This window comes from Budorcas taxicolor, chromosome 4 (genome assembly GCF_023091745.1).
Source record: "Budorcas taxicolor isolate Tak-1 chromosome 4, Takin1.1, whole genome shotgun sequence".
Classification (NCBI taxonomy): Eukaryota; Metazoa; Chordata; class Mammalia; order Artiodactyla; family Bovidae; genus Budorcas; species Budorcas taxicolor.
The window spans coordinates 76296639-76312642 of NC_068913.1; the positions used below are offsets into that span (position 1 = coordinate 76296639).

Consider the following 16004-nt stretch of genomic DNA (forward strand, 5'->3'; position numbering starts at 1 on the left):
CTTTTGTGAGCCTTTGGCTCCTCCCCTAGCAACGCTTTAGCTTGTTAGCAACCTGCCTCCTGAAAGCGGCAAGGTGTGCGAGTGGGCTTCAGGGGCGGGATGCGAGTGGCGTCGCGGCAGCCGAGGCCACGGCCGGACCCCCGGGACCTTTCGCGACTCTAGCCGCTCTTAGGCGGCTTTCACTTTTCGGTAGCGGAGCCTCTTTCTGTCTCGCGGCTGCGGGCACAGTGTAGGAAGGAAGGAGACGCACCCATCCCTCCCTCCGCAGCCACGGCCATGTCCACAGGGGAGGCCGCGGAGACGGCCGAGGCCCGGGAGCCCAGCAGCAGGATCAAGTTCAGCAGCCCTCGCCAAATCCCGATAGTCGGAGTGGTGACGGAGGATGAGGAAGTGCAGGTATGGCCAGGTGTCTGGCTTTGGAGGGTGTCAAGGAATGGGCGGGGGTTGAAATCTGGGGGCGGGGACGATGCCTGGGGGCAGCGAGAGCGGAAGTGGGGGCCCGAGTGGAAACCACGGCAGCCCACGGGACGGAGGCTCCAAGCGCAAAGCTGATCCTTCAAACCAAGCTGCCTGAGAGGGGAGTTGGTTGTCGTCAATCAACCTGTCTGGGGACTTGTGTCTCGAGGTCCTCCTGGGTCCTCCTGGAGCGTCCTAGTAAATTGAGTAGCCGAGGTTTGGAGACTTGGCTTCGAAAAATGAGAGGCGACGAAAGGCCTGAGAAGGGAGGGAAACATTCTTAGGGAAAATTTGATATGCATTGGGCTTTTATGTGTAGAACCCTGTTATCGTGTGCTGTTCTTGATACAGGGGTAAATCCTCGTGTGTTTGAATTTGCTGCTACCAAAACCTGCATCTGGAGGAGGGGAGGAAAATACTATTAAAATTAGAAATTAAACAGCATTTTTATATAAAATTGGAATCTGGTTTGGGAGAACGTTGGAGAGAATTGGAATCGAATAGAATTGATTTTATTGTGCTCGTATATTTTGGTTTTTGGTTACTTTTTGTCGTACAAAACTAATTCTAATTTCTGTTGAGAAATTTCACTTCAGAACCCTGTGGATCTATAGCAGGGGTCTTTAGAAACTCCAAGTTGTTTGTTTCATACTAGGGTTCCATTGCTCTTCCCCAGAGAGCCATGATCAAGCCCTGTATTAATGTGAATTCTACAGAGGAATCCTGCACTACCTCCTCACACTGATGGTGTGGGGCCACCCTGGGAATTCCTGTTGAGGCCTCAGAAGGCTCAGGCTGCGTCAGAAAACCTGTCCCCTGCGTCCACATCCTGGAGCCTTGGAGAGTTCCTTAGGAGCGGTTGGTTGACTGGGGACCTCTCCTGTGGTGGGAATAGGGTTGCACCCTCTGAAGATGGACAGACATTTAACTCATGGAGCAGCAACACTTTTGCATGAAGAGGAGCAGGTGTTGAGCGAATTTACCTAATCGATTTTGTGGAAGTAGTGCAGTCCAGGCAGGGAGAAGAATTTTGAGGAGCAACATATGTCCCTTCACTCCCAAGGCTGCAAGGGGGCTCAACACTACCACTGTTCTCCCAGGCACCTGGCAAAACTGAGAAGTAGGTGTATTTGGCATCTGATGGCTCTCATTGCTCCTTTACTTGGTATTACAAAAGGGGGTGGGGTGCAGAATTATAGGAGGCAGGCAACCGTGGGTTAAGAAGGAGAAAACGGGGGAAATACTTTTAACAGACTATTTGCCAATATAGTCCACAACATATCAAGTAATGCAGAACAAGCATACCTGTGTATATGTGGGTATATTTTTTCCCTTCCCTTTCTTTTTTTCCCTTTTCTTTCATTACTATCTCTTCTTACAGAGCCTAGGATTCTTCTCCAGGTAGAAATTGGTTTGTATTGATTAAAGTTCCTACCCTGTTAATAACTGCTTCAGAAAGGCACTTTAGCTGGGTACTGTAGATTTTCTCAAGCATAATCCACAGTGTGGAGCCTGGGACTCTTAACAGCCTCCCTCAAATGATTTTTGGCCTCGAAACCTCTGAACTAGATGCATGTGAGGTCTTTGCCATCCTCAGTGTGTCAGGTCTACCTCTCTGTCCTGTTTGCAAGGTTTCCTAATGCATAACCTGTACTGTATCTCTACCATGCAGTCTGCTTAGTGCTAGCTCTGTGAGGGCAGAAACTTTCTCCGTTGTTTTCTCTGTAGTGTCCCCTATTATCTCCCAGTAGCAACCAGCACAACACCTGGTACACAGGAGGGGATATTAACGATGTGTGGACTGAATGCCCTCCGCCTGTTTTTGGAATTTAAATCTTACCCTACCTTTAGGTCCTACCTCTCCACCATAAAATATCCCCAACAGGAAGCACTTTCCATTCATTTTCACACTTACAGACCTTCTTCTCATAAATGGGTATAGTCCCCAGCCTGAATCACACAGTTTCTTACCTAATGATCTCTTGTTTTATATTTGTTATTATTTCATTTGTCTTGTTTTGTCTCTCCCATTAGCATATGGGCTTCTTAAGTGTAGGACATATATCTTAATACTTACATGTCCTTCCCCACTCAACTCTAAACTCAGAGTATATATTTAATTCTTCTTAAGTAGCTTACAAAATCTTCTGTATTCCAGCCACACTGGCTCCCTGGCTTCTCCTCAACCATGCCAGGTATACCCTGCCTAAGGGTCTTTGCAATTGCTGTGTCCACTGCCTGGAAGTTTTCCCCTTGATATCCATGGCTTGTTACCTTTCCTCCTTCATAACTGTAGTGAAATGTTACCCACTCTCCTCTTTTGCCGACAATTGCCTGAGCATCTTAGCACTGTTTACTCCCATTTCTCCAGAGCATTATTACCTTGCAGTACACTATATAACTTATTGTCTCCCCCAAACCATATCACTTCCTTATTGAAGCAGAGATTTTGTGTGTTTTATTCAATACTATGTCTTTAGAACTTAGAACGATATCTAACACAGCAGTTCAGTTCAGTTCAGTCGCTCAGTCGTGTCCGACTCTTTGCGACCCCATGCATCACAGCACACCAGGCCTCCCTGTCCATCACCAACTCCCAGAGTTCACCCAAACCCATGTCCATCGAGTCAGTGATGCCATCCAGCCATCTCATCTTCTGTCGTCCCCTTCTCCTCCTGCCCCCAATCCTTTCCAGCATCAGGGTCTTTTCCAATGAGTCAACTCTTCACATGAGGGGCCAAAGTACTGGAGTTTCAGCTTCAGCATCAGTCCCTCCAGCGAACACCCAGGACTGGTCTCCTTTAGGATGGACTGGTTGGATCTCCTTGCAGTCCAAGGGACTCTCAAGAGTCTTCTCCAACACCACAGTTCAAATGCATCAATTCTTCAGCGCTCAGCTTTCTTCACAGTCCAACTCTCACATCCATACATGATCACTGGAAAAACCATAGCCTTAACTAGACGGACCTTTGTTGGCAAAGTAATATCTCTGCTTTTGAATATGCTATCTAAGTTGGTCATAACTTTCCTTCCAAGGAGTAAGCGTCTTTTAATTTCATGGCTGCAGTCACCATCTGCAGTGATTTCGGAGCCCATAAAAATAAAGTCTGACGCTGTTTCTCCTGTTTCTCCATCTATTTGCCGTGAAGTGATGGGACCAGATGCCATGATCTTCATTTTCTGAATGTTGAGCTTTAAGCCAACTTTTTCACTCTCCTCTTTCACTTTCATCAAGAGGCTTTTTAGTTCCTCTTCACTTTCTGCCATAAGGGTGTTGTCATCTGCATATCTGAGGTTATTGATATTTCTCCTGGCAATCTTGATTCCAGCTTGTGCTTCTTCCAGCCCTGCGTTTCTCATGATGTACTTTGCATATAAGTTAAATAAGCAGGGTGACAATATACAGCCTTGACATACTCCTTTTCCTATTCGGAACCAGTCTGTTGTTCCATGTCCAATTCTAACTGTTGCTTCCTGACCTGCATATAGGTTTCTCAAGAGGCAGGTCAGGTGGTCTGGTATTCCCATCTCTTTCAGAATTTTCCAGTTTCTTGTGATCCACACAGTCAAAGGCTTTAGCATAGTCGATAAAGCAGAAATAGATGTTTTTCTGGAACTCTCTTGCTTTTTCCATGATCCAGCAGATGTTGGCAATTTGATCTCTGGTTCCTCTTCCTTTTCTAAAACCAGCTTGAACATCTGGAATTTCACGGTTCATGTGCTGCTAAAGCCTGGCTTACAGAATTTTGAGCATTACTAGCTTGTGAGATGAGTGCAATTATGCAGTAGTTTGAGCATTCTTTGGCATTGCCTTTCTTTGGGATTGGAATGAACACTGAGCTTTTCCAGTCCGGTGGCCACTGCTGAGTTTTCCAAATTTGCTGGCACACTGAGTGCAGCACTTTCACAGCATCATCTTCCAGGATTTGAAATAGCTCCACTGGAATTCCATCACCTCCACTAGCTTTGTTCATAGTGATGCTTTCTAAGGCCCACTTGACTTCACATTCCAGGATGTCTGGCTCTAGGTGAGCGATCACACCATCATGATTATCTGGGTCGTGAAGCTCTGTTTTGTACAGTTCTTCTGTGTATTCTTGCCACCTCTTCTTAATATCTTCACAGCAGAGGCACACAATAATATTTGTAGGTTAAATACATTATTGTAAACAGTTGACTTGAGTGGGTGTCATGGCTGAGCTTCCTTGCCCAAATTTGTTTTCCTTCTGAGAGCCTCTGAGAACTTACACAATTTGTTGGTTGATGTCATATCCTGGCACTATCTATAATTCTGCCATGTGCTATGTACTTAAAGTGGCCTATCCTTGTTGTGGAGTAATTGCTAGAAGTAATCTCTGGGTCAACTGAGGTGTCAGGCAGAGAACTAAGGTGCAAAGAACCAGTGTTTCTGCATCAAACAGCCCTTCTAGCCCATACAGTCACTATGTGACCTTAATAAGTTAGATCTCAGTTTCAACAACAGGGATAATGATTCTACCTTCATATTGTAGATATGAGATATGTTAATTAAAACATAAAGTACCAGACACATAAATGGACCATAATAAATGTTAGTTCTTTCCCTATAACTAGGTATCAAATAAGCAGGAATTTTTCCCCTTTGAAATGTTCACTGGTAAAGTAGGAAAATAAGTTCATCCTATGACTTGAAGTAAGTGGAGGTATAATTTTCTTCAAAGCAGTTAATTAAATGAGCTTTTGATCTTAAAAGATTTTGTTAAATGTTTTTATAATTTCTCCATAAAATCTTATGATGATGATAATAACAACAGTTATTTTTATATTTACATTTGTAAATTGTGTCTTGCTGCTACATTCTGCTTGTGTGATCTTGTTTACCTGATCTCTCCCAATTATTACTTTAAGCCTGTGATTTAGACATCTCTGCCCCAAATTTAACTCATCTCCAGCCTCAACACAAGCCTCTTCCTCCAGCATCCCTGTTTCAACAAATGGTGCTACCACTTATGTCATTCCTCAAGCCAGTCAGTCATCCTTACCTTTTCCTTCTCTTTCCTGCCAAATCAAATCACTTATTAGGACCTGCTGATTCTGCCTCCTTGATGCTTTTCATTCCACTCATTGTTGTGTATCCTGGCGGCCGCTGTTTAGTCAATGCCTGAAACATAGACTGGTCTCCCACTTCCAGTCTAGATCTTTCCAGATCAGTCTGTACTCAGCAGACAGAATTATCTCTTTATTGTTACATTCCTCTGGTTAAAACCTGTGGAAATCAACAAAGATCACCCTAATGAGAATGAACACTGACTGTTTATGCAGAGTTTGCTGTAGAAAGAGAGTCAGCCAGCATTACTTATATTTGGCAGAGACTCCAAGGGAAGCTTCACTGTGAATAAAACGGAGGCTTCTGCTTTGCTCTTGTTGACTGAATGATTGATTTGTGAAGCATACTTGGCTGTTTCTGGTTGGCCCTGAGTGGCAGATGGGGTCAAAAAATAGGGAATGTGATCATCATTGACCAAATACTGACTTTTCTGAGCCAACAGCTGCAGAGGTTGTGGTTTGACTTCCTAGGTTGCCTGCTGCAGAGGTTGGAGGACAGAGTTCTGTTACCAAGTAAAATCTGGCCATTGCCTGTTTTAATGTCCAGTCTCTCAAACCATTCAATATCTTCTGATGAGCCTTATCACAGTATGTACAAGGCCACCTGTAAAATGGTGTTAATAGTATCTACCTCACAGAATTCATTTAGTAAATATTTAAAGAGCTTACAACTGTACCATCATTGTTATTATCACTAAGATTAGTATTCATGATTTGACCTCTGCTTACCTTATCAGCAGCATCTGTAGCTTCTCTCCCTTGCACTATCCTCTCCTACCGTATGACTCACCAGTCCTCTAAATGCCATGTTTTTCTTGTCTCCAGGCCTTAACACATGTTACTCCCTTTGCTCCATCTCTCAAACCTTCCGTTTATCTCACAAATCCTATTCAATCTCACTCTGCCTGCAGATTGCTTCTTTCAGAAGCTGTCCCAGATTCCTATCCCTCCTCCCCATGCCATTCTGTCCCTCTCTGTATAGTTCTGGAACACACCTCTCGACATTCATGAACCATTTTGTAGCATGTTATCTATATTACCTATATCTCATGCCAGATTGATAGATGCTTGAAGTCAGGGCAAATGTATTCCGCACACCTACCATTTCTGAAATGTAGAAGCTACTTATAAATATTTATAAAAGGAAGAAAAGGCTAAGGGAAGGAGGGAGAAATCTTAAAAATATAACATTTGCCATGCGAATAAAATACCGTGTAACATGAAGTGATAATATAAAATAAATTTAAGATAATATAAGTTAAATCTGTGCCTTAATCTTTACCACTCTTCTTTCTTATAAAAGTTATATCTGGCCATTTAGGGGGAAAAGTTCTGATAATAATACAGATTTTAAAAAGAAAATTCTGCACTGACATTTCATTTCAATATCTTTTCCAACCCACAAAACCAATATTGCAGAAAATCAGAAAATAAAAATTCATTGTACATTTTTATTTCTCTGAGAACACAGGGAGAAAAAAGAACAACTGAGGTGGTGGCAGATGGCATTATTAAAACTCCAAATCTTAAAAGGCAAAATTCTATTTATCAAAAAATTGTTAACAGTAAATTTAATAATTTAAGCAATTTAATAGTAAGATGTAACACTGTTAATGATAATCATAATACCTAGGATAAATAACTATATAGTAAATCTTTTTTGATAATATTTAAAGTGAAAATCATGTTGAGTAAACTCAGGGACTTATTCTGCAGACAAAGTTAGAACACTTAACTGAAAATTGTATTTGAATGACATTTCTTAAGATTAGAACATATTAATTTGTAATTGTGAAAGGAAAGGAAATTCTAGACCTAGGAGGCAATGAAACAATGACTATGTAGAAATATGGAAATGTATGTATTATAGACTTAAAAATCAGAATATAAAATGGTATTAACAGTAAGTGAAATTATGTTAAGTATTTATATGTGGAAACAAAAACAAAATAAAATATAAGTAAATATATAAAACAGAAAATAGTATATAAAAATAATAAGATGTATTTTGATGATAAGAATGGAGGCGACTGTGTCTCAAAGGACCTGTGAGGGTTAACCACGGAGACGGATAGGATCCTAACAACAGTGAAAACAGAGGAGGGGGAAGGGCATTAGTGGAGTCATTGAATGAGTTAGACATGTTGTGTTCAGATTTGAGTTTTATTGTTCTGACCAGAGGGTAGAGGACAGTGTTGAAGGGTGCAAGACTAGAGGTAGGGAGAGCAAATAGCAGGAAAGCTTCACAATTGAGTGAGAAATAAGAACTGAATAAATCATTAAGCTGGAGTGGGCCAACTACCATAAAACTCTTAGAGGAGAACATAGGCAGAACACTCTTTGACATACATCACAACAAGATCTTTTTCGATCCACCACCTAAAGTAATGAAAATAAAAATACACAAATGGGACCTAATTAAACTTAAAAGCTTTTGCACAGCAAAAGAAGCCATAAACAAAACAAAAAGACAATCCTTAGAATGGGAGAAAATATTTGCAAACAAAGCAACTGACAAGGAATTAATCTCCAAAATATACAAACAACTCATGCAACTCAATATCAAAACACAACCCAATCAAAACATGGGTGGAAGATCTAAATAGACATTTTTCAAAGGTGAAGGTGAAGCTGCTCCGTCGTGTCCGACTCTTTGCGACCCCGTGGACTGTAACCTCCTAGGCTTCTCCGTCCGTGGGATTCTCCAGGCAAGAATACTGGAGTGGATTGCCATTTCCTTCTCCAGGGGATCTTCCCGACCCAGGGATCGAACCCAGGTCTCCCGCATTGGAGGCAGACGCTTTAACCTCTGAGCCACCAGGGAAGTCCCAAAGATGGCCAAAAAAAAAAAAAAAAACACGTGCAAAGATGCTCAACATCAGTAATTATTAGAGAAATGCAAATCAGAAACTACAATGAGGTATCATCTCACACTGTCAGAATGCTGCTGCTGCTGCTGCTAAGTCACTTCAGTCGTGTCTGACTCTGTGCAATCCCATAGACGGCAGCCCACCAGGCTCCCCCATCTCTGGGATTCTCCAGGCAAGAACACTGGAGTGGGTTGCCATTTCATCAAAAAATCGATAAACAATAAATGCTGGAGAAAAGAGAAACCCTCTTACACTATTGGTGGGAATGTCAATTGGTACAGCCACTATGGAGAACAGTATGGAGGTTTCCTAAAAAACTAAAAATAGAGCTACCATATAAGCCAGAAATCCTATTCCTAGGGATATACCCCGAGAAACCCATAATTTGAAAGGATGCAGCACCCTGATGTTTATGGCAGCACTCTTTACAACAGCCAGGACACGGAAGCAACCTAAATGTCCATTGACAGATGAATGGATAAAGAAAATGTGGTGCATATATACAATGGAATATTACTCAGCCATAAAGGGAGCAGAGCAATGCCATCATTGTAAAGCAACTCTATTCCAATAAAAATTGTTTTTTAAATGATGGAGTGGGCTCCAAAATCTTTAAGATGTAAAATCTGTAGAACTTGGCAGTTCCTGTTTTCTAATCTGGGTGATGTAAGACCACTGGGAGAAGGGATACCTAGTTCAGGAAGGTGGTCTCCTACCTGTAGTTTAGAAGCTAGTCTTAGGGATATCTGCACAGGCAAACTCAGTGTTTACGATGTGTATCCATGAGATGCATAATATGTATAAAATCATTTTATGTCTTAAGGCATGGAAGTGCTGTTATTCCAGATGCTCTCTTGGGCCTTTTGGAACTATTGAAATTTAAAGACATTGAGACTGTAAGATAATACCAAAATTCAAGAGGGCTTTTTTTTTTTTAACTCCAAAATTTATTTACTCCTATAAGTCTCAGCTGCTTTTCATTCTCCCCTCACTCTCTTTTTGTCATAAGGTATTTTTAAGTTGCTAAGACATACTACCATATAAAAATAATGTGTTTGATGTGATTTCTTGATTCTTATGATATAGAATACTGTGAATTGTGTGTTTTTAGGGTGCCTTCAAGTCTATGGACCTAAATCGTGTCATCAAACTCTTCGAAGAGACTGGTAAAGTAAGCTTTGGGAGAAAATTTCTCCATTTCACTTAGAAACTGTGATTTCCTGAAAGGTAATATGTACTCCCCTAAATATAAGTCCCATTTCTCCGTTCATTGACAGCATTTCAAACAGTATATGTCTTCTGTTTAAATTTAGTATGAATATATTTAACCTGGTAGGTACATATATATGAATATAATATATACATATATTATACGGGTGAATATAAACAGAGATCCTAAGAGTAGATTTGACTCATCTAGCCTTTGTTCATGCTTATTACCAAGTAGGATGTGGGTGCAAGGGTAGGAAACATGTATCATGATATAGTACTTAAAAATTTTCTGATATGAAATTAGGATATGTAGATACTCATACACAGTCATAAGTAATTTATTTTGAGAGAACTCTCATACAGAATGTAATGGAAATAAAGATACAAAACTCAAAACTGAGTTTATGCTTTGGCAGAAAGGATAATAAATGCATATGCATACATGTTTATAGGACACTCTGCTGATGTTACTCAAGAATTGACTGAATGCCTAAAAATTCAGTATACACTAGAAAATTACTACAGGATGAAGATTGCACACTTTCAGTATATGGGAAGTGGGCTGACCATGGTATCAAAACAGTCCTGTGATTAAAAGGTGCAAAAATTTAGTCATTGTCTTAACATTTTTTAGTTTCTAGTTTTACATAGAAAGAAGAAAAAACACAATAAAAATAATGCCTTTTATAAGGATAATTTCTTTTGTTGGCTCTGATTGTTGTGAAAGTTATTTTTAATTGTGAATATATCTACAGTTTTTAAAAAAGGAAACCCAACTACATAGAGCTCCTAATAGCTTGTTAATTAAGGGTAGCCAAAATATGTGTGTGTGTGTGTGTGTATGCTTTGTTTAAATTGACTGAAGGTGTTTAGTTTGAGCCATTATGTTGGGCATATTTTAGGTTAAAAATACAACTTCTGGACTCAGATGGTCAAATCTGACTTCATAAATCACCGGTTATTAGCTGTATGATTTGGAATAATTCGTGTTTCAGCTGAGATTCCTGTTCTGAAAAAGAAGGATAATAAAAATACCCTCCTAATAAGGTTATTTTGAATATTAATGAAATGATATCTATATATATTGCCTAAATGGTATTTGGCATAGAAAAATGCTCAACATACCTTAAGTATTATTAATATTTCTGGAAACCATTGCTGCTTTTATATTAATCTAGTTTTGATTTGCAATTTCCTATTCGAATATATAGTTTATTTTTAACCTTCACTATTTTAGGGAGCATTTTATAATGCTTACATTATAATAAAGTAATTCAAGAATTACTTGATAATGTGTCTACTTTGTTCTTACATTAAGGGAAACTTTTAAAAATCTCAACAGAATAACACAAAACAACTAAAATAGATAATTTGTTTCAGGATGATTTGGAAGAAAGACAACTTAAATCTGTCAAGAAATTGGTGCAGTGTTATCAAAATGGATTTGTATCCTTTACTTATATGTGTATGTTTGTTTCCTTTATCCTAAAATGGGAGAATTATTAGGAAACGTGTTAGTTTCCCATTGCTTCTATAACAAATTACCACAGACTCAGTGCCTTAAAACCACATGAATTTTTTGTTTTATAGTCTGGAAGTCTCACTGGGCTCAAGGAGAGGTGTTGGTGGGGCTGGCTCCTTCTGAAGCTCTAGGGGAGACACCATTCCTTGCCTTTGCCAGCTTCTAGAAGCAGCCAGCCTTCCTTGGCTTCCTGGGCCCTTCCCAAGAGGTAGCCGAGGACCACCCCCTCACCTCTACTTTTGCCATCACTCCTCCTTCTCTGACCCTCTCCTGCCTCCCCTTTCCTTATAAGGACCCTGTGATTGTATTTGGCCTACCTGGATAATTGTGGGTAACTTTCCCATCTCAAGGCTTTTAATCACATCAGAAAATTCCCTTTGCCATATAGTAAGAAAGGTAACATTCACAAGTTCTAGGGGTTAGGATGTAGATATCATTGTTGCTGCTGCTGCTGCTGCTGCTAAGTCACTTCAGTCGTGTCTGACTCTGTGCGACCCCATAGACGGCAGCCCACCAGGCTCCACCGTCCCTGGGATTCTCCAGGCAAGAACACTGGACTGGGTTGCCATTTCCTTCTCCAGTGCAGGAAAGTGGAAAGTGAAAGTAAAGACGCTCAGTCGTGTTACACTCTTAGCAACCCCATGGACTGCAGCCTACCAGGCTCCTCCGTCCATAGGATTTTCCAGGCAAGAGTACTGGAGTGGGTTGCCATTGCCTTCTCTGAGATATCATTGAACAGGCCATTATTCTGTTTACCACAGAAAATATCTAACATTTTATGTCTTTTACAAAATTATATTTTTACCAGAGAATATAAAGCAGAAGAAACAGTATAATGCAATATTAACTGTGTAGTGTCAGTTTCTATAGACTCAGAGAAATAGTGGATGTAGTTAGGAGGGCCAAGTCAAAGTCTTTTTTCTGCCAATTTACTTGAGTATTTGCACTGTTGGTAAACTTTTCAATTTTTTCACCCTTATGAAATAGGGGTAATAGCTCCTCATGAGGTCACAAGGAAGACTAGATAACACACCAGCATTGCTTGATAATCTTCAAAACATTCTATAAACATGTTATTCCCAATGAATATACCCCCATGATTAGAATATGTAGAGAACAGTGTGTTTCAAAACTATGTGTGATTAAGAACCAGTTTGCTGCCGGGGGGTTGTTTTCTTTTTTAACCTTTGCATATACATGCTATTGTAAAATGCAATAGAATTGTTACAGGAAACTCACTTTCTGTAGTTATTTTTCCATAGACTGATAACATACAGTTCCAGAACTGCCATGGTCCACAACCACAATTACAGCAGTATTGATCTAAATAAACTTTAACAGTTGTCCAACCAGGTTTAAAGAAAATACCAGCCTCTAATTTAGCTTGTTTAATATATCATAACATCTTAAGCCTCCCATTTAGAAAAATGTGCCTTATAATTTTATCTAACTCTTTTCTCACCTTATTTTAGCCTTGTTTTATATGGATTTGTTGGGTCAGTCAGTTACTGAGGGCTTGTGGATATCAAGCATTGTTTACTGGTAGCCAAGAAAGTCTACTAGCAAATGATTTCTTTTCCTGTCTTAACCTGATAACTCAACACCTCCATTGTTTTTTCTTCTTCAGGCCAGAGAGTTGGTGGCAAATGGCTCTGTTTCTGAATGTCTTCAGTAGTCTGACTTTAGACTTTAGAAAACATAAAGCAAAGCTAGGTTAGAGAGGTATCTTAGTCATTTCCCTAGGAAGTTAATGGAAGTTTGTATTTCTAATACATCCAGCTCTCCTGTCTTTTACAGAAAAGCTCCTAGAAAGAGACTAGAAGTGATCAGATTCAGTGAAGAAGTGCAAGTCACGTTACCATGTCCACTTAACTATTAAAAAAAAAAAGTGAAATTTGTTTAGGTACCAATTGGGTTTTTTTAATAGGTATAATAAAAGTTGCTTTTACCTGAAGATCTAGAGAGGGTACATTTTGCTTTCATAAACTAGTCTTAAATAAAATTTCAACCAATATAAACCTTAAAAACAAGAAAAGGCAACTGAGTAATATTAATAAATAATGCAGGAAAGTAAGGTAGGTTTGGTTTGCTTATTCCTGAGCAATGTATATTTTGTATTTGGGTGGAGATGAAGGATATAATTGAGCCATTAAGTTTTTTTTTCAAAGTGTTATTACTCATTGCCAATAATAAGTTATTGCTCAATTGAGCATCTGATGTAGTAGTTGGTAATCAGATTCTAAAGATGTGGTGAGAAGAGAAAAAATATTTTGAATAAGAGGTTACTGAGACAAAAATTAAATAATATTCCTTAAAAAAAATGGTTCTGTTTTTCTCTTTACACTTCAAAATTACTGTAATTAAAATAGGGTCAACCATGTTTAACGAAATAGATGGAATTCTATAGATTTTCTTGATAGAAATACTGTAAAGAATATATTAATAAAAATCTTAATTTTATTTCTTAACTAAAAATATTAAAGCCCTTAAGGGATTTAGCACAGATATTTAAAATTCTGAATCTGTGTGCAGAAAAAATTAAAACACAGCCCCATTTTATAGAACCTGCATATAATATCATAAAATTATGTGGGTAAGTTTTTAAACTTTATTTTATATTAGCACGCATGCAGTATTTTATGTTTTATCTTACAAAGACATTATGCTTTATGGTGTAGCAAAGCAATATAGAACTCAGGAAGCTTCACTTGATCACTTGATTCCAGCAGCTGATATCTCAAAGGTAGTCCATTTTACTGTAATCTGAGATTGCTGGCCACAAGAACTTAAATTGCAAGTATATTAAAATGTTTTCTCATAATAAGTTACCCCAAGTGAATGAAAAATGTGAGATATAAATAAGAAGTTATAGTATTTTTAGAGAATCCTTAAGAAAATTTATGGATAATACTAATTTCTGTCTAGTTTTTTTCTATCTCTTTAAAATATTTGACTCTCAAAGATATGAGAGTCAAAATGTTTTATTTGATCTTCCAAATTTGAATAAAGAAGGATTTATCACCAAATTGTTTGGGAGATTATTTTTCAAAATGTTAATTAGAGATCAGAATTATAAAATTTATGTCTTCCATCCTCTGTACTATTGTTTCAGCAACCATTTGGGGGAACAGCCATATAATTGCTAATCAAGATGTATATTAAAATACATATTCCCCATTTTCAATATAATACAGTAGAGGAAATTTCTTTAAAAAGAGATAAACTTTTTGACAGTTGAATCTTCTAAACCTTTCTACCAATTTAACTTTAAAAAGTGAGTTTCTTTTCACTATAAACAATAGTATTTATACATAGTAAGTATATCTCTCACTTTTAGATTTAGTAGCAATAATATTTGCAATTTTGTTACTAAGTTCATTTAAGTTTTTTGATATCTGAACAAATGATTGAAAATAATTTATTGAATGTCCTTTCCATGCCTTTTTAATAGAGACCATGTAAAATGAAGAAATAAATGATTGCTCTGATGCTCTCAAGGAACTGTAATATACTAATTGGAAATTATTTTTATATTGATGTGAGATAATATTATGTAAAATAGTTTCAGATTTTGAGGCCATGCAATCTTAGAATACCGTGTTCACATTACTTTCAGTATCAGTGTTCCTAGAGTACTCTACCAAGAATTGGTTCTCTAGGAAAGCTGTAACTGAATGTTTCATTGCATAATATGAGAAATCTTTAGAAATGCACTCTTCACTTACCTTCATAGTTCATAATTGTCCACATTCTTTTTTTAAAATTTCCTAATTTCTCCTTTTATCATGCACTTTTCCATACCATACCCTCACTTGATTCCCTTTTGAGGTCATTTTGGGGATATAAAAACATTGAAAATTTAAAAAGTAAAATCAAGCCCTTCTGTTTTGGCCTCAAGTAATTCATTTTCTCAGTGCATCAAAAGCATAATGCTTACTTTTTTCATAACCTTTTTGGTGGGAAACTCTTCTGATTCTTTATCCTTTAGGTTGCTTTCTTTGGTAATGAAAGGAAAAAATATGACAAGGAGAATTTATTTTAGAGATTCAACAATGAGCTGGGTGTCAAGTAATAAATTACTTCAAATGAAAATTCTAGAAATGACACCTAGAAATGCTAGAAATGAACCTTGATGACATTTATAAATTTTTCCTTTTCATAGCTTAACATTGAAATATCTTTTAATTCTAATTGGCCTATATATATGTATATATATATATATCCATATGTGATAGTTCCCAGTGTTGTTTTTCAATCGGTTAATTTTTCTTGAAAAATATGATTTAAAAGTACTATATATAAGACATATTAAATATCTTTAAATAACATATAAATTTCAAATTTTGAACCCCTGAAGTGCTGAAATAGTTGATATTTTTTATTTAGGAACTGACTTTTATTTCTCCTCTGACAGACTAATGACATTGGTTCAAGTGCCTTATCTTTTCTGATTTGTGAATAAATAACTTATTTTCAAATAACTTTGGTTATATTAGCTGTGAAATAGGATTCTACTATAATTAATATTTGTTAAATTGAATTCTTTAGTGTCTCAAAAAGTATATTTGTTATTTTGTGGATGGTAACTAATTCAATTAATAAGGAAAAAGTCACTAACCCTTAAGAACAAATAGACCATTGAGATATTAACTGGAGTTGCAAATTTTCAGGAAAAAAATCCCCTAAACAGCCTTTAAGCTATAGGTAAAACTAAACCTGTGATTTGTATCAGCTTTTCTAGTGTACTCCTAATTTTGATAGTATTATCTTACCCTCAGAGAGGAAAGAGAATTCTTAAGTTTTGTATTTATGTAGTATTGCAAGATGGCTTTCTAAACTGTTGCCTTTTATGTCCATCT

At 37.8% G+C, this 16004-nt stretch overlaps 1 protein-coding gene across 1 annotated transcript in view; it reads left to right on the plus strand.

The window, feature by feature from the left end:
* Positions 1-276: 276 nt before the first annotated feature.
* CFAP69 (cilia and flagella associated protein 69) overlaps positions 277-16004 on the plus strand; it is a 58770-nt gene continuing 43042 nt past the window's right edge. The window contains exons 1-4 of the mRNA XM_052639025.1: positions 277-396; positions 9523-9582; positions 11004-11069; positions 13629-13738. Of these exons, the coding sequence (XP_052494985.1) occupies positions 277-396; positions 9523-9582; positions 11004-11069; positions 13629-13738 (356 nt within the window). The remainder of the gene's footprint in view (positions 397-9522; positions 9583-11003; positions 11070-13628; positions 13739-16004) is intronic.